General features: G+C 46.5%; 1 protein-coding gene across 1 annotated transcript in view; it reads left to right on the plus strand.

Moving 5' to 3' along the window:
- Positions 1-15,758, plus strand: part of LOC144104285 (poly [ADP-ribose] polymerase 1-like) — a 58,767-nt gene extending 43,009 nt beyond the window's left edge. The window contains exons 21-25 of the mRNA XM_077637184.1: positions 3,307-3,459; positions 5,011-5,138; positions 10,888-10,949; positions 12,299-12,419; positions 14,166-15,758. Coding sequence (XP_077493310.1) covers positions 3,307-3,459; positions 5,011-5,138; positions 10,888-10,949; positions 12,299-12,419; positions 14,166-14,238 — 537 coding nt within the window. The 3' untranslated portion in view covers positions 14,239-15,758. The remainder of the gene's footprint in view (positions 1-3,306; positions 3,460-5,010; positions 5,139-10,887; positions 10,950-12,298; positions 12,420-14,165) is intronic.
- Positions 15,759-18,545: the final 2,787 nt, after the last annotated feature.

The following is an 18,545-nucleotide window of genomic DNA, read 5'->3' on the forward strand; positions in this document are numbered from 1 at the left end:
TTTTTACGATCGCTGTCTTTGCGATCTCTCACCGTGCCCTTTGAACAGTTTCATGCAGCCTGTTGATCGTTGCGTGGTTGGGCACGAGGCCTTAAATGGGATTCAAGACTTGACACGCATTCGGTGCATGGGAGCATTATATAGTCCGTCCGCATGGCGAAGCGCGCCGCCGCCGACTGCATCGACACTTCCAGCGTTCTTTAGTCCACTTTGATCTTAGCCTGTAATTCTTTAGTTCATTTCATACATCAGGTGCAACGCTGTCAAAGCTAGCGTTCTTTGCGCTGCCTGCATCCGCGATCAAAAAAGTAGTGCGTCCCTTGTGGTGACCAAAACATAGCAAATGCTTTGCCTGCAGGCTTACTAAATGACACTTTTGTCATGAGCTTGATTAAGTGCACTCTTATTCCTGACGACATGCCATCGCTTTCTCAAGCCGTAGACCACTTGGCTACAGAGCAAGCGCAGAGTAATACGCCTCCCTTTGTTTTCCCATGCGGACTAACTCCGTGCCTTTCACAGCGTTGTGCCTGATGTATGAAATGGAGTATAGGACCCGTTCACCTAGCCATCCAGCGAGCTGCTGAGATGCCCTGCGCATGGGCAACGCTGAGAAACGGAATGATGTGAAAACTTAGGGGCGGGAAAGAAAGAAAGGGCACAGAGACAGCTTCAACTATTAAGGAGGAGCATTATAGACCTGGAAATGTAACTTTCGAGGGCCATTTTCTCGGAATTATTTTTTCTCGGAATTGTTTTTTTCCTTGTATGGCTGCTCATCCCAGCATCATACCAGGAACTGCTCATCGGATTTCCATTTTTTTTTTTATCCTGTTCATAAACAAATTTCTGAGGGTAAGGAAAGCCCAATTATTCAACATACTGTGTTTGGAATTTGTGATTAATAAAATATTGGTTAATTAGTGCACGTCTAATTAGTAACTATATTCAGTGATGTGCTAAATTTTTTTTAGTAGGAAAATGTAGAAGGGCCTTGTCTTGCCCTGGGTACCTATCCAGGAATGACAATACAGAATTTCACAGTGCCAGCACGTTTCGCAAATTCTCCAGGCATGTCCCAAGGAACCCATGTAAACCACCTTGATATACTCTTGTAACTTGAGAACCAGTGGGCACAGCTCCACAAAACTTGGTAGTTCTTCAAATATTTGTGATATGAGCTTACCCTGAAAATTTCATCCAGATGTGCTAAAATTTTTTTAGTAGGGAAATCTAGATGGGCCTTGTCTTGCCCTGGGGTACCTATCCAACGTAAAAAGTTGGTGCTCAAGAATAGCCTCCCCCCTTAACTCCCACGTTCCTTTAGCCACTTTATTTTGGAACCGATTAGCTGTATTGCTTGCAGCGGACTGTGTCACTATAGTGCTACTTATTATTGATTGAATTGTTGCCTTTTTGAAGGGCAGTGTTCCTGTGTGCGAATTTTAGGGAGGAATGGATGGAAGACAAGACACCCAGGGTTGGTCAGCACATTTTGAGAGTCATTCGGGTTTCCTGAGGCATTCATGGTGAATGAACTTGTGTCTGGTCAGACTTCAAAAGTCATATGTGTTGGCAGATTTCAACAAGGGGCAAATTTAGTGGTGTTTGTAGGTTTTGCATGCATTGTGACATCGAACATAAGCACTGTTAGCAAAAGGGCAGTTCCATTTTTTTAAGTGGAACGGAAAGATGGGCATATTTGCCTGCTTCACAACAGGTGATTCTCTGCTCGTTAACCTGAGAAATGTGCAGTACATTTGGTCGGCAACACTGCAGTGAATGGACAATATTGCATAAATGTGTTGACCGAATGGCAGTCTGTACAAAATTTTAGCTTAAATTAAGGCTGAGCTAGACGTAAGCAAAATTTCACGCAAATTGCCATGTGTCGCTCTTGCCTGTGTTGCTTGTCTGTGTCGCATGTCCATGTTGCTTGTCCGTGTCGCTTGCCCGTGTTGCTTGACTGTGTCGGATCGTTGCTTGTTTCTGTTTCCACTGAAAATTTCGCTCATTGCCCAGAAGTCCCCTGGCTTGACGCATTACCCATTTGCACAAGGCAAAATTTCGCACCTTCACTTGTAGCGGTGGTAGATCTGGGATCGGGCGTCATCGCTTCAAACTTCCGTTGTGTCGCTGGCATGGCGCCAAGTCTTTCTTGAACAACAGCACGTTGTGCATCCGCCGCCTCGATCTCCTCGCGCGTCAGGAAATGCGTTTCCAAGTGAACGGCGCGCGACGTGTTGTCATGCTCCGGGGTAGATTCCAGACCGGAGCTGGAGGCCGCAATCGCCGAGGTTGAAGAGTTCGGTACACAAGGCGTGCCCGAAGCAACGCTTTCTTGCACCGAAGAAGCTGCTGGTACGTCGCTGAAAGCGGTGACGCAATCACTGTCTGGTAGCGATGTAGCAGAAGCTACACGGCTGGAAGCATCGACACAGTGGCTGTTGGTGGCACGCTTCGCCGCACGAACCAACTTCATAGCACGCTTCTGCGCACCGAACGCGTGTAGCGTCTTTCGGTTTGTTGGACGCATCGTGACTGACCCCGCAACAGTCTGCAGGAAACTGTTCGGACGGCATGGCGAGGTATTGTAAAGACGGTGACAACAGCGAACACATACCTGGCAAAACGTGAAGAGAGCACACAAACCACAAAGACCGCCAACAACGAGAAAAGGAAAGAGCCATGGCGGCCAGTGCAGACGATGCTCTGGCCGCCGCCGAAAGGTTACCGCCTCGTCAGCGCGTGCAGCAGCCAATAGCGGTCGCGCGATCCCCCGCGTTCTCGAGGAGCGCACCCTTCGCCCAATCGCAGCCTCGCATTTAAAGCGCGGGAAGCTCGAAAGGCGCTTTGAGGGCCCCAATCACAAGCGAGCCACGCTTCCACCATGCTGCCGCCGCGGTCGTCGGAGGAGGCAAAAAAAAGAGCAAGAATTAACGAACAAAACAAGACCAAGATGGCGGCACTCGGTTCGCTGGGTGAGAAACGGCATGCGCTCGAAGTTGGGGTATTTTCGGCGCTTTCTCGCAGCTCAGCGGCTGCCGCGGCTTGTTCGATATTTAATTTGAAGTACTTTCACGACGAATTAGGCGTTGATATTTGCAGAACAGGTAGTTTATGATACAAACTGTCAGAATATTCACTTTTCCAAAAATCAACTTTTTCGCGATTTTTCGGTTTTCAAGGGCCGCGTCCCCCCTTAAAGAAACAACGAAAGTTTTCTCTTCACAATCACTGTGGTGGCTGAAGTGGTGATGAACTGTAAAGAGTCCTGCTTTCTACCTGTCTCTGTTACCTGTGCAGCTGTTCAAGGTGGCGAGGAACGGGGAGGCCAAGCGCTTCAAGCCTTTCCGCAAGCTGCCCAACCGCAAGCTGTTGTGGCACGGCTCGCGGCTCGCAAACTTTGCAGGCATCCTGTCCCAGGGTCTGCGCATTGCGCCTCCAGAGGCACCTGTGGTATGTTTCAACCTTTTTTAAAGTGAAAGCTTTACTAGCTTCGTCGAGCCAAGGTCATTGGCGCGGTACATTTGACCTTTAAGTGGGGGTGTGTCAGCCGCGTGACGTACGTCGCATGCTGCAGCTGCACCGACCGCCGCATTGCCAGCTGGGTCCCCTTGACTGACGACGTGACTCATCATTCACTTGAAAGGGAGGGCACCGCTCTCACGTGCATACACGCTGGCGCCTTTCAGTTTCTCGTTGTGAATGAAGCAAGCCGGCCGGTACCGTCTATGCTGTCGGGACAGTCTCGTAGATGACGGGCTGATTCTGACTGTGCGACTGACGTTGCCAGTTATGCTAAGTATTTAGCTAGAGGAAGGGAAGTTAAACGTACCAAGCTAGTGGCAGGATCCAACGAAAAACTGGAGTGTGCACTGGCTCAAGGGTGGTTGAAGGATGCCAAAAGGCTGCAGTGCTTTGGAGGCAGCTGCCGCTGCTGCTGCCTCCGCCACGACTTCGGCGACGGAAGAAGAGGTTGAGTTTAATCTTGCTTAGCAGCACTGCATAATCACACATGACAAAGCATTTGCTTGCATAACCGGGCTTAGCCGAGCTTGCCGCAGCCATTTTTGCTCATTTCTTTTGGTGAAGATTGCTGTTACATATGGAGTTGCTTGGTTTCGTGCATTTCGTGGCGACAAATGGAACTGCAGTGGGGGGAACATTGGAAATGAGGTGTAGTGGAGCGAAGATGCGGCTAACCAGATTATATAGCCCCCTTATGTCGAAATATGGTTGGTGCCACATTGAATGGCATGTTTCCCCGTCACATGTGCAGTCTAACCGTGCTACAACGAATGCCGCTTCAACGAAATATTTCCAATTCTCTGTCAGTTTGCCATAGAACGTAATGGAACAGATTTCTTGCCACAATGAACCATTTTTGGGGCGCGTTTCTGCTTCAACAAAATTTTTGCCAAGTGCAGTTGGGCTTAAAAATGTATTTGGTAATAAAATAAGCATATTGCCACCCATCTGCACACTCGTGTAGATCCACGCTGCTTTGTTTCACTAAAAATTTTCGCTGGAATTGATGTGTTCTACTGACCCACTGATTCACATACGCATGGTGGCTGCCTTTGTTTGGTGGTGATTATTGAGCTGGCTGACTTTGACAAGGCGCAGGTGTAAGCTTCCGTTTTCTTCAGAGCCGGAGCTGCAGTCAATCCATATTTGATGCCTTATGATAGCATCAAAGAACGCAGCGCATTTGGCCTGTTTCTTTTTTCACTTGTGCTTATGCGCTGCACTCGACGCTAGCATGGCAACTTTGTCTAGGAAGGGAAAGTTTCTTCAGAAGGCAAAGCACAAATAATGTATATTCTCTTTAAGACGATCTCCAAGGGACCATGAAAATTTTTCGTCACATCAGAAGCTCGTCTAATCAGGAGGGCTCCAAAAATGATATTTGAGCATGCAGAGCCTACTGTATTAGCATAGCATGTGTTGACTTGCTGCATTTTCTTTCCACGTTCCCACTGTGTTCCCCTGCTGTTGTCTTTGCAGACTGGTTACATGTTTGGCAAGGGTCTGTACTTTGCGGACATGGTCTCCAAGAGTGCCAACTACTGCTGCACGTCGCCCAGCAGTCCAATTGGCCTGCTGCTTCTGTGCGACGTGGCTCTGGGAAACATGTGAGTTCATGCTGATGACCTTCGTTTGGTTGCTAGTACAGTGAAAGCTCGTTAATTCGCACCTCGTTAATTCGAACTTTTGGATAATTCGAACTGACCGTTACGGTCCGGCCACGCTCCATAGGTGTCTATGGGTAAACCAACTCGTTATTTCGTCCGCACGTCGGCTCCTCCATGGATTATTCGAACTGCGCGCCACCGCGTGGTGATATTTCATACTTCACTACAAGCTTTCTTTGTGTAACGATAGGTGGCGCGAACGCTCCAATCCAGCTCACCCACTATCATCGCCATCAGCTCAGTCCCGGATGAGCGGAGCGAGGGGGCGAGGGCAGCGAGGTGTCGCGAGTAGCAACAGGTTCTTTTTCCTTGTGGGTTGCTCTTTGTGCCGGGTCGCCCTTTGTGTCGTGTCACTAGGCCTAGTATTTTCTTCGACGCTCCGGAATCGTCCTGCTGCTGTGGGATCCGTGCCTCGAGTCTTAAGAGCTGTTTCCTTCGATCGTTGCGGAGTTCGCAATGTCTTCTCGCGGCCAAGGCTACAGCGCCAAAACGCTCAAGGAGATGGTAGAAATCCTTCATGAAGTGGATGCCGGGAAGGCAAGCAAATTGGAAATTGCGAAGAAGCATGGCATCCCTAAAAGCACGCTCTCAACTTATATCAAGAACAAGAGAGCGATTGAGGATGCCTATGAAAACGAAGTTTTCGCCAGCAGTCGCAAGAGACTTCGGCCTGCGAAGCACCCGGAATTGGAGCACGCGATGGTCAGTTGGATAAGAGAGATGAGAAGCCAGGACATTCCAGTGAGTGGCCCGATGGTCATGACGAAGGCAGCAGACTACGCGCTTCGCCTTCACATCGAAGGTTTCAACGCCTCAGAAGGCTGGCTTCATCGCTTCCGGGACAGGCACAACATCGTGTTTCGCGCTTTGTCGGGTGAAAGCAAAGATGTCAACAGCGAGACATGCACGACGTGGCAAATGGGTGCTTTGCGGGAGTACCTGGAAGCCTATTCGCCGCATGATATATTCAATGCGGATGAAACAGCGCTCTTCTACAAGCTGCTACCAAGTAAGACGATGACTTACAAGGGAGACAGCTGTGCAGGCGGGAAGCGTAGCAAGGAGCGCGTAACCGTCTTGGTCGCAGCAAACATGACCGGGACGGAGAAGCTGCCCCTGCTCGTCGTAGGTAAGGCCCTGAAGCCTCGCTGCTTCAAGAACATCCGGACGCTGCCAGTGGAATACACCGCTAATCGTAAAGCGTGGATGACGCGGGAAATATTCAGACAGTGGCTGATCAAGCTCGACCGCAAGTTTGAACTGAGTGGAAGAAAGGTTCTTTTTATTGTGGACAATTGTTCCGCACACATGGTTGATGTGGAACTGAAGACTATTAAGCTGGCCTTTCTCCCGCCGAACACAACTGCAGCTCTGCAACCCATGGACCAGGGCGTCATTAAGAATGTAAAGTCATTTTACAGGCGCCACATGTTGGAACGCTTGGTTTTGTGCGCGGGCACGGACTACTCTGTGACACTGCTCACAGCTTTGCATATGTTGGTGCGTGCCTGGGATCAGGTCACGGCAGCAACAGTTTCTAACTGTTTCCGGCACTGTGGCTTCAGTGTGGCCGATGAGGGCCCAGGCACGGAAGCAGCTTGTGAGCCAAGTCAGGAGTGGATCATCCCCGCAGGTTTGCGTGATGCGCTGGAAGATGTCAGCTTCGACGACTACATCGACGTAGACAACAGTGCAGTGGTGTGTGGTGCTTTGACCGACGAGGACATCATCGCGCAGGTAACGGGCGAAGAACCTGTCGTCGATGACGACGAAAAAGACGACGAAGAAGAGGCGCCAGTGCGGCCTTCAGCTTCGCAAGTGATGGAGGCGATCGGTGTCGCGCGCCTGTTTTTCAGTTTTGAGGAGGGCGAGGATGATGCTCTGCGTCAATGTCGCACTTTGGAAAGCAAAGTGATGAACATTGCTTTCAAAGAAAAAAAGCAGAAAGTGATCACTGATTACTTTCGTCAATGAATAAAGTGAGTTGCAAGTGTTTTCTAGCAACCCAGTCTCGTTTCTGGCGTTTTTTTTCATGCCTTTCGTTATTTCGAATTCGGCTTAATTCGAACTCGTTAAGCGTCCCCGTGGAATTCGAATTAACGAGCTTTCACTGTACTTGGTCAGTGTATTGCTGCCTGTCACTTACATGTCCGTTTTAGTTGAAAGTTCTTGTGCTTGAGCCTACAAGAAGAACCTGGGTGCGTACCGTTTAAACGCATGTAAGGGCCGCACCCGTGTATGGGCAGCACCCTGTTTTCCAGAAGGAAATACAGTCGCCGACTGATTTTTCGGACACGAAGGGACCCGAAAAATGGTCCGAATAATCGAAAAGTCTGAAAAATCCGTGAAGTACAAAAAAATCACTTTATCGAGATGAAATTGGCTTAAATATGTCGCTGATTTTACCTTCTGGCAAATTTCTCTTGCTGGCGACGATTTGTGCCTGTATTTGCGCTAAGGTTGTGCTTTCACCGTACACGCTAGACAGCAAGGTCACCGCATTTAGTTGGAATACTTCCCATGCTTCTTTGACGGACCTGGCGGGGCCATGTTGTCCACAATCCGAGAGTGCACCACACCGCTCGTTAAACACACGCAAAGATAAGGCACTTTTCTTTCAAAGCGGCGGAACCGCTGGACGCAATCACAAAACGGCAAACAAATGTAACTTCGTGAAGACTGAGCACCACTCGGTCAACGTGGTCAGAGAAACCCAAATTACGGAATGGCAAATGGCGAACGTATGAGACCCGCCGCGGTGGCTTAGTGGTTAGGGCGCTCGGCTACTGATCCGGAGTACCCAGGTTGGAACCTGACCACGGTGGCCGCGTTTCGATGGAGGCGAAACGCAAAGGCGCCTGTGTGCTGTGCGATGCCAGTGCACATTAAAGATCCCTAGGTGGTCGAAATTATTCCGGAGCCCTCCATTACTGCACCTCTTTCTTCCTTTCTTCTCTCAGTCTCTCCTTTATCCCTTCCCACCGAGATGTGAGATAGCTCCTGCACAATTTCCTTCCCCCACCAACCAATTTTCAACGTATGGGACAAGCGATAACTGCCCGCGACAAAAGCAAGTTGGTGGCGATGACAATCCGGCTGCCACCTCGAAGTGTCAGAGATCGCAAGGACCTCTACTGGCAACAATGAGGTGTCGAAAGTGTGTCAAGCCAAGCCAACTGCAGCATAAATCCACCTCAATTCAAGATGGCGCCTTTTGCGCCGGCGAAAAGCCGATAAATATCACCAGCTCTATCACCATCACCAGCTCTAGCATTTTATTGCTGTCAAAGGCACGGGTGTTAGTTGTGGCTTTCGCATGCTGCCGCGGAGCGTTGTAGTTTTAGCAGTTTTAGCACGATAAGGCAAGCAACTTAATAGCTACACGGCTGGGAGTTTGCTATCGAACACGGCGAGCGTATCGCAGGCAAGAAATTCGACGTGGCCGAGAAGTGCGTCCGACGATGGTGCAACCAAAAGGATGCATTCAGGAGCACAAGCTGCAAAAAGCGCGCTTTCCGAGGCAAGCCGTGCAAGTTTCCTGAACTGGAAGAGCTGCTCCGCTCAAGTGATGGAAGCGCGGAACAACGCCTAGCCGTTGACGGCAGACGTGCTGCGCGACTTCTTGTGGGATGAGTGTGCACCGGAGCACAGCACCAGCTCAGAGTGGGAATACACCGCGAGTGGCGATTGAATGTAGAATAAATGCCGCTGATTTCCTGACCGGAGTGTTCATACCTTTAGAAAGTTTTTTGTTGTAAATCAAGTGTATGGGCCACACCCCAAAAATTGACCCTCAAATCTGGAAAAAAAAAAAAAAAGTGTGGCCCTTACACGTGTTTATACTGTATTTGCTGTCTCATGTTAAATGAACTCTGTTTTTATGCTATGCCACAGGTTCCATTTTCGATGGGAGGTTTTTAGAAATTTGCACTTGTATTACTACACTAAAACCCCGCTGTTATGCTCCTGGGTGCTGCGTTTTCCTGGCTGGTACATTGCCGTGAGCCAGTCCTGTCCAAGCTCTTGCAGAAACCCTTGCAATACAGACCCGCCTGTCGCATCACTATAGCACACAACTGTGGCAGCATGCCTGCATGCTGCATCGCGAATTTCATTTCGCTTTAGTGCTGTACCTCATGCTGGCATTTTGACAACCGATGTTTAGCACGCTCGAAATGGTGGCTGCGAACCGACTAAAGTGGGATCTGAACTCCATCAGTGGCTTCTGCCATGTTGCACTGGATGCTGAGTGCACTTAAGGGCGGCATGAGCCTTGTGACTGTCGGCGTAGTTCTATTGCTGCCGTGTCGCGAATGCAAATGACTGAAGGCGTGAGAACGAAATTATGCCGCGCATGCAGCACAGTATGAGATAAAGTTGTGTGGGTTGGCTCTAAATTATGTCCCTGTCATGTGCATTTGTTTGCCTTGTTGCCTGAAGCTTAAGAACACAGTTTATAGGTCCTTATAAACAGTTATTGTGCAAGATTGAAGCGGCTACTGTGAAAACGACACAGAACAACGCGCGCGTACCCAGATTTAACTTGTTTGGTATGCCCTCCTTCGTAGCTGCTTCCCTTCCCTTCCCTTCCCTTCCTTTGTAGCTGCTCAGGCACAGAGAGAGAGAGCCATTGCAGGATGTTTAGGACAGTTTGTTTGTGCATTATAGTGAGAGCCTGTAAGCCTTGCAAGTTGCAGGGCAGCATGCTTCTCTTGCTAGAAGTTTAAAAAATAATCAAACGTGATGGTTATTATTTTTACGTGCACTTGCCAGCTTCTTCATTTCCTGGATGGTACTTCTTTTTTTTCTGTGGTCCGGTGGGAAACGTAACAATGGAGTTATACCCTGTATGTATGCCCATTGTAATTCCAGAAATGCTGTGTGCTGTGTGTGCTCTGAATAACAGATGCGACTTGCATGCGTTGCCAACAGATTAAGTTCAGGCATACCACCACGAAGGAGGTGATATAAATTGTGGATTGTGGGGTTTAATGTCCCGAAGCAATGCATGGGCTCTGAGAGATGGCGCAATGAACGGCTTCGGATTAATTCAGGCCATCCGGAGCTGTGTAACATGCGTGGACACAGCACGTGGGTGCTTTTATTTCACCTTCATTGAAATGTGTCTTCTGTGGCTGGGACCAAACCCATGCCGTTTGGATCAGCAGCCGAATGACAGTGCTACTGAGCTACCACGGTTGGTTAAGAGAGTGCTTTGCGGGATGAGGAAGACCAGCAGTTCCTGGATGCATGGGGTTCCAATGCCTGGATATTATAGCTTTGTGCAGTTTCTTTCTATACACGTACCGAGTTTCTTTTAGTGGGTGTTTGAAATTAAGAATGTCTTTTTCGTCCATCTTTGGCCCTGTCATGCTAGTTGGAGTTGAGCATCGAGGAAAAAAAATTCTTTAGAATGGTCTCCATGTTCTGTTTGCTGATATATATGCATGTATCTGTAGTGCTCGGCTGCTGTTCCTAAAGGTGCTGGTTTGATCCCGGCCACTGTGCTCACATTTCGATGGCGGCGAGGTGCTAGAGGCTTGTGCATTGTGCCATCTTGGTGCACGTTAAAGAACCACAGGTGTTTCAAATCATCCAGAGACCTCCAGTGCAGCTTCCCTTAGAGGCTGAGTCACTGTGGGATGTTAAATCTCATAAATCTCATATATATCTTGTTTTCCCATTTCAGGTATGAGCGAAAGAATGCTGACTTCATTACCAAGTTGCCTCCAAATTACCATTCCACAAAGGGTGAGCCTGCCACTGTTGAGTCTTGTAGCGGTAGCTTGGGTGTTTGAACCAACTCCGCTGGACTAAATTTTCTAATGAGCTTAGCACACCTGGAATATTTGAACGATATCCTGTCGAAACAGTGCAAAAAAACACCCCAAAATATGGTTAAGATGAAGTGTTGGTCTTGTGCGCATTATTGTTAAACAGTTGCAGTGTGACGAGAGCATACTAAACCTCTTTGTACATCTGACCAGTTCTTGAACAATGATTGTGCAGCACTCTGATAAAACAGCAGCAAAACAGGCTGCAAATAGCACGCACCTCACGCATGTGCACACTGGGCCCGTTTCGTCGCTTCACTGTGTGGCCGTTTCTTTGACACCTGGGTGGTACTGTGAAAGAACTGGTCATACAGGGAAGTGTTTTTGGAGCGTGGTAAATTGATTGCAGTTTACTAGCTATTGATAGCTATATTGAGCTATCAGGAGCTCAGTTTGCATTGGCTGGCATGTGAAATGCCAAGGCCACGAATGAAGTCTTTGCTGGCGATGTGTTGCCTTCTACCTTCTTGCAGTTGAATAAAGATTATTCAGACTCAGAGAGGGCTGAAAGTTTCGCAGACTTGTGCAGGGTTTGAATTAATGGGAGTGCTTTTGATACACATTTCGCTGATGGGGGCCACGAAGTCAGACTAGTTGTGAGTCCACTGTAATTGCCACTTGTAGCCTCTGTGCCTTGCTTTGTAATTCCTTTGTAATTTTTTTAATGTGACAGCATTATATGGCTCATCAGCAATGAAATCCGGCGGCACTGACCAAGAAAAATGGTACTAAACCTCAAGGTGTCACAATGATCTTGCATGCCATCGGCAGTAGACTGCGTATAAGATACTAATGAGTGATCATAGGCAGTGAAGCAAAGACATTAGACGACAGTAGTAGTTACTTATAGGGATAGTTAGTGATGTTACTAAATGGTGAGGGTCATTAATGACATTGGCAATGATAAAGGCCTTTATATACAGGTAAAGGCCTTTAGGTCAAGCAGCCTTTAGGGTGAAGACCTTCGGGGTAAATACCTTCAGGATAAAGTTCTTTAGGTCAAAGGTCTTTGGTAGAGGCCTTTAGGTGAAGGCCTTTGTGGTTAAGGCTTTTAGTGTAAAGGCCTTCAGGTAAAATTATGCTTTCGCATTCACAGCACGTAAGGACCTTCAGTGCCCATCATAACTATCCCTATGCCTACTTGCACCTGCCTCTCAAGTCCCCCGTCTTCTCCTGTTGTTGAAAGAAGCTGTAAATTGTGTATTTTATCATGAGATGCAAACAAGGTCATTGGGGATTGCAAGATGCAAATGTTCGGTGATCCAGGTGTCGGCATGACGTACCCGGACCCAAAGTACAAGGTGCTCAGGCCTGATGGCGTTGAGGTGCCCTTGGGGCCATCTGTCAAGGACACCAAGGCTGGCGGCTCCAGCCTGCTCTACAATGAGTATCCTTTTCTGGCCAATATACATGAGCTGTGTTTGCAAGGATTTTGAAAACGATTTTTTTCTTGTTTGGACGTTGATCACAGTGGTGCTGTTCTAGGTAATGTTCACTTATGCACGATACAATGCATTCCACGAAACTAGATAACCAATGAAGCTAATGCGCTGTCTTTTGTCGTATCTTATTCATAGCAGAAATTACTGTATTTGCTTGCATAAGTTTCTCTGCGAACTTGGCAGAGTGCCAAGAGTGTCCTGTAAGCTAAGGCTTAAACATTCGCACTCGTCACCATCCTGTGTGTTTTTTTAACCTCGTGTAAAAAATACGCGCCTGCCCTTTGGGGCCGGTGTTCAGCATGTTCGCGTTATCTCACCGCTGTGTTTGGCGGGCGCCACCGGCTGGCTACCACAGAATTGCGCCTGACCTGTGTGTTTGTTGATGACAGAGGGACGGAGGTATATGAAATCTGAACCCTTCTAAAAAAAAAAATCTGTTGAAACTTTTTTTCCCAAGTAATGAACCCTCCCCCCAAACTGATGTCGACTTTTCTGGGAAAAAAGTGGGTTCATTACGCGAGTATATACGGTAGATGCAATCGTATCAAAAGGCACAGGGCGGGCAGTGCATGCCCTTCATTGCCACCCGGTTGCTTGCGTGATTCCAACACCGATAGTAAATGTGCGCCGGATGCGGGGTGGCTCAGGATCCTAGATAGGTACGCAGTAGATAGTGTTCAGGAAGGTGCTTGGGGAACGGTGATGAGCGTTGGTGGGGCGAAGACACGAATCTATTTCCTAGGGCGACGGCTGGGCGGACCGAGAAAGGCGACGCGCAGAAGAGGCTGCTGCGTCCCCTCTACTCTCCCCGCCCCATATGCAGTGGTGTTGTGCGAGCTGGAGGTGTAGACAGTAGTGGCGGCTGCCACAGTTGCATTAGCAGCACGATCGTGGGGGAGGGGTGGTTAGTATAACGTCTTGCTTGGAGATTTCATTTCCATTTGTCATTTTGGATTTCGTTTTGGATTGTTCTTTCAAGCCCACACAAAGTAAATGAAACAAAAATTATGAACGTTTGAATATCCTTGTATCCAGGTTTAACTGTTTCTTTTTTGCCTCAAGAAAAAAATTGTGTACTTGTTGATAGAGAAGTTTTACATTCATGAAGCAAGGTATTAAGTACATGGGTCATCATAATCAGCAGTCTGACTATGCCCACTGAGAAAAACAAAGACCTCTCCTATATCTCTTCAATTAACCCTGTCCTTTTCCAGGAGCGGCCACCTTATCCCCGCAAACTTCCTGATCTCGTCCGTCTACCTAACCTCTGCTACCCCCTGCTATGTTGCTTTCACTTCGTATCCAGTCCGCTACCCTTAACGAACATCAGTTATATTGCCTTCGCATTACATGCCCTGCCTTAGCCCATTTCTTCGATTTCAACTGGGATATCATTTACCCGCGTTTGCTCTCTCACACACTCTGCCCTTCTCCTGTCCCTTAACGCTATATTTCTCGTTTTCTTTCCCATAGTTCTCTGCATTGTCCATAATTTAAGTTGAACCTTTTTCGTTAGCCACCAAGTTGGGTATTTTTGTTGACACAGACATTGGGTTCCAATTGCATCTTATGTGTCTTAGATACGTATCAAGAAAGATGGCTCAAGAGCTGCTTCTTTTTTTACACCTGGGTTGACTTTTTTTCCTTACACCTGGGTTGCCTTTTTTTCCTTAACATTTCTCCCCTCCCAGGTACATTGTGTATGACACTGCTCAAGTTACCATACAATACCTCATGAAGGTCAAGTTCAACTACGGGGTCTGAAGCTGGATACTGTTGGATTTGAGGTTCCCAACGCTTTGCTAGGATGCTTTGCCTCAAGTGGACAGGGAGTTACAGAGTCAGCTGACCTACTGTGCAGTCATGGCTGCCGCCTTTTGGACCTATTTTTTTTGACTGAAGCATTTTGTTTTTGCTGTGCTTTTGCAAGTAGATTTCTCATGTCATGAAGTTGCTTGCTCAAAGAAAAGTCCAGTGCATGTATGAAGTGCATTGAGAAAGTTCTCGGCAACTAATTGTTCTAGCAGCACATATTGTAATCATAGCGCACACTCCTGGTGAAATCTCGCACGACTGAAAAATTGTGAAGTTGTTGATAACAGGATTGCTCTGTCGTTTCTGCGGAGACTGGAAGGTTTCTTGACACGGTCAAGGTTAGTATTGTTTAAGGGAAAAACACTGAAGCCTTGATAAAGGCCTTCAGCCGAAAGGAATCTAAGTGTTGTGAAAGGCTTAAGTAGGGAGTTGATAGCATTCATTAGCAGTACTGGTTAGTTTTCGTTGTGGTGATGTGGGTAAAGAGGAGGGACCTCATGCTTCTGAAAGTTGAGCAAGCATGATAGCAGTGGGGCGTTTCCTTGATTGAAGTGAGGCCGATTGTTCACAAGTCTAGAAGCAGCCTCTCTATTATAGCCTGTGGGAAGTTTTCTTTTTGGCTTCAGAAGTGATAAAGTGATATACTGAGCCAAGCACTAACCTAACACAATTGTGCATCAACGTTGGGGCTGGTAGCTCAGTGTCCGCAGCTGCCATTGTTGAGCGTGTCGTTCTGTTTCACCCTGAGTGTTTTGTCGATGGCATTTCATTTATACTGTTCTCGGGTGCTTATGTATAGTGAGCGAATGTGCAGTTTTTACATTACAATAATTGTCCAAGTTGCCTGCCTTTTAGGTTTGCCAAAGAAATCTGCGGTGCTTTGAATTTTAAGGAGGGAGTTTATATTTCACGTACCTGCATAATAACATTATTTGAAAGATATGCAAGAACTTTTTCATTCCACCCTTGTTCCAGCTGAGGAGCCTCGTGTGCTTTGAATCCCATGTGTCTGTTGCATTTTTGTTTTATTATACACGTGCAGTTGTGTGTTCTGCTAGCTTTTTGGATGTCATCTTTTGTACATACACCACTTCAATTAGAGCATTCAAGGCAAAGTTGTCAGTGGTGGGCTGCTAGTGTTTGTGCGTGTTTATGTTTGCACTTGTAAGACCAGCAGTGCAGTTCAAATAAGTTACTTTCTGTTTGCAGGCAGTTCTAAAACGAGAAGGTGCACAAGTAATGAAACGGTCAAGACTGCACTGCTATAGTTTTGTCACTTGTAATTTTCCAGCTCATATGTTCTGCCCACAAATTTCGTGTTCAACACAGATGAAGGGTTTTTTTTTTTTTTTCAGGCAAAAATATGGTAAGGTTGTACACCTTTTAAACAGTTTGACATTTGGTTTGTAGCTGTCACTGGTAGAGTCAAGTTGTGTTGTATGCTACATTAAAATCTCAAGTCGTTTTCAGTTCCCTCTTGAGTGGCTTCTTTCAGTAGACCAGTTTTTCAAAAGCAACTGGCGTTTGGTGTTGTAATATATTTACCTTCTGATGCTGACAGGATGCTGAGTAACGGTAATTATTTTAGAGTTACGGCAAACTCTACTGATGGGCTAATGAGCGCTGTGAAAAAGGTGCATGGCATTTTCATAGCTTCTTCGTTTAACGCACGAGCACTTAAGAATGGCTGTAGTGCATCCCCCCTGCTTTAATGCCTTCAGGCAAAGTAGGGTAATTATTGAATAAATAATAACTGCCATGTCTTTTGTTTGTTCCATCTATCAAATGTGCAGCCATTGAATACAGCATATAAAGTAGTAGATGGTCAGTATTGTCTGAAAGATGTGCAAATAGTCGAAATGAATGCCAATAATGAGTGGACAAGAACATATGTGCAAGCGATGCTATTTTCACCATTGATTTACTCCTATTTCACTTTCATAGCCAAGCGCTTAGTGATGGCTTAATGGTGACCTTTTAGCCAACTGACCTTTCAGCCTGTCGGATCACTCTTGGCTGACAGTTAACTGCAGTTTCAATGCCACCATTTTTGTTTTTTGGGTGTTGGCACTTATTTGCAGAGATCATGGGAGCTGGAAGATGCTCTTCAATCTCTGCTCTGATGGGAAATGAACGTTTTCTGACAGCAACGGCAAGCTACGGTGCCTCCTAGTTCTCTCTCTTGGGCGCTCATTGCACTAATACTGTGCAGTAGTGCGACTAAAACCGCCGTTTTTAATGTGCCAAAACACGCACCCTGAGCCACTTTATTGGACAACTGGTGCCATCTCACATGAGTCAACAAAATGCCTGAAAAGTGCAGGAAAAATGGATGCGACTACTTTCTACGCAGCGAACAGTAAGTGCTTATTTTATTTTTCACTGTTAAATATGCACTGACAAAAATATTGGCATTTATTTATTGGCATAAGGTCCCGTGACTGGAATAAAAGCTGTCACTTTTGCTATAAACGTGTACAGCCTTGCATGCACTTCTGAATGTTAGTGTTAGGGGACACTACGTCTCAAACCCGGCTCTCCCGGCACACTCTTTTTTCTGAGTGCGCGGTGTCACTCTCACTCATGAAGAAAACCACATTTTTCCAGGTATCTGCAAGCATGCTGCAGGAAGAAGGAGGCTCGACGACAACACAGCCGAAAATTTGAAGCTGTTGCAGCCATTCTGCTTACACACAAAACAATGAATGCGCTGTATATATGTTGACCATCTCACGGTAACAATACATGAGTTAGAATGGAAAATGTTTTAGATCGGCTACCAGAGCTTTATCAGTAGTTGGCGATTTTAATGCACATTCTTTCTGGGGCAGTAAATCACACCTGAGGTAAAATCGGAGAATTTTATTCTGAGCAGCGATATTTGCCTGTTGAATTCTGGTAAAACCACTTACTGCTCCCCAACCTCTGGGAAAATGAGCTATTTAGATTTGTCTTGTAGATCACAGTTTGTTTTTAGCAATAATAAATGGTCTGTAATAATCAGTTTTAACATCACCGGAAGTCATCTTAACAAAACCGTGATGGAAGCTTTCTTTAGCAGACTGGCAACATTTTAGAGCAGAAGCCACTTTAGGAAAAATAGAAAATCTTCACGTCAATGAAATAAATGCTATGTTCACAGATTGCATCTTAGCTGCCACACACTTAGCTATTCCTAAGTCTTCGGGAATGGTATGGCAAAATTGCAAAAGTGGTGGACACCAGATTGTAAGGTTGCAAAAAAATGACAAAGTAAAGCTTGGGGTACTTTTTGCAGGTACTGCAGACGATAGAACCTTGTAAATTTTATAAAGGCAAGAGCTAAAGCTCGGTACGTCTGTCGTAGTGCCGAGAAATCATGGCACAGTCATGTCTCATCCATAAACGGTCAAATCGTGTTAATAAAATTTGGGAGCAGGTAAGAAAATTCAATGGCAGCTTCTCACAATTCCGCTTTTGACAACACCTGGTAAACAAGTATAATGAAACAGGCAGACCAATTAGGGGACCACTTTGCTGCAGTTTCTAGTTCGTCACATTATACCCAGTCTTTTCTAAAATGCAAAAATATAGCCAAAAAATGCTTCCAACAAGTGTTGCTAACGAGGAATACAGCAAATTAATTACCCTCGAGGAAATCAGTAGAGTACTGTCTGTCGGCAAAAAACTGCTCCAGGACCTGACCAAATACGCTGAAATGCTGGCCAATTTTTCCCAGCGTGCTGTAGAGGCACTTTTAAGATTTTTTTAACAAAGTTTGGCTATCGGAAAATACACGAAGCCTGGAAAGAAGCTAATATTGCACCATTTCTTAAACCTGGGAAGCTGCCAACCTCGCCTAGCATGGACCCAGAGTCCTCACCAGTTGCCTCACCAAATCCTTTGAAAGTGTCCTGAATATAACATTAACTTTTGTCCTTCAATCTTGTGAACTTGACAACCATCAGTGCGGTTTTAAAATGGATGCTCCACTATAGATCACATAGTTTGTCTTAAACGTAATGTCCAAGAAGCTTTTGTTCATAAACAACACTGTCTTGCTGTATTTTTCGATTTAGACGGCATATGATGCGGCCTGGAGGTTCAGGTTTCTTCAAGACCCTCCCGAACTTGGCACCCGAAGCTGAATGCTGAACTGCCTAAAAGATTGATTATCTAACCGTTCATTTGCGCCTGGGTACAACCCTTTCGAGGAAGTTCATTCAGGAAAATGGAGTACCTCAGGGGTGTATTTTAAGCACAACACTGTTGTAAAA

Source organism: Amblyomma americanum, chromosome 9, assembly GCF_052857255.1.
Source record: "Amblyomma americanum isolate KBUSLIRL-KWMA chromosome 9, ASM5285725v1, whole genome shotgun sequence".
NCBI lineage: Eukaryota > Metazoa > Arthropoda > Arachnida > Ixodida > Ixodidae > Amblyomma > Amblyomma americanum.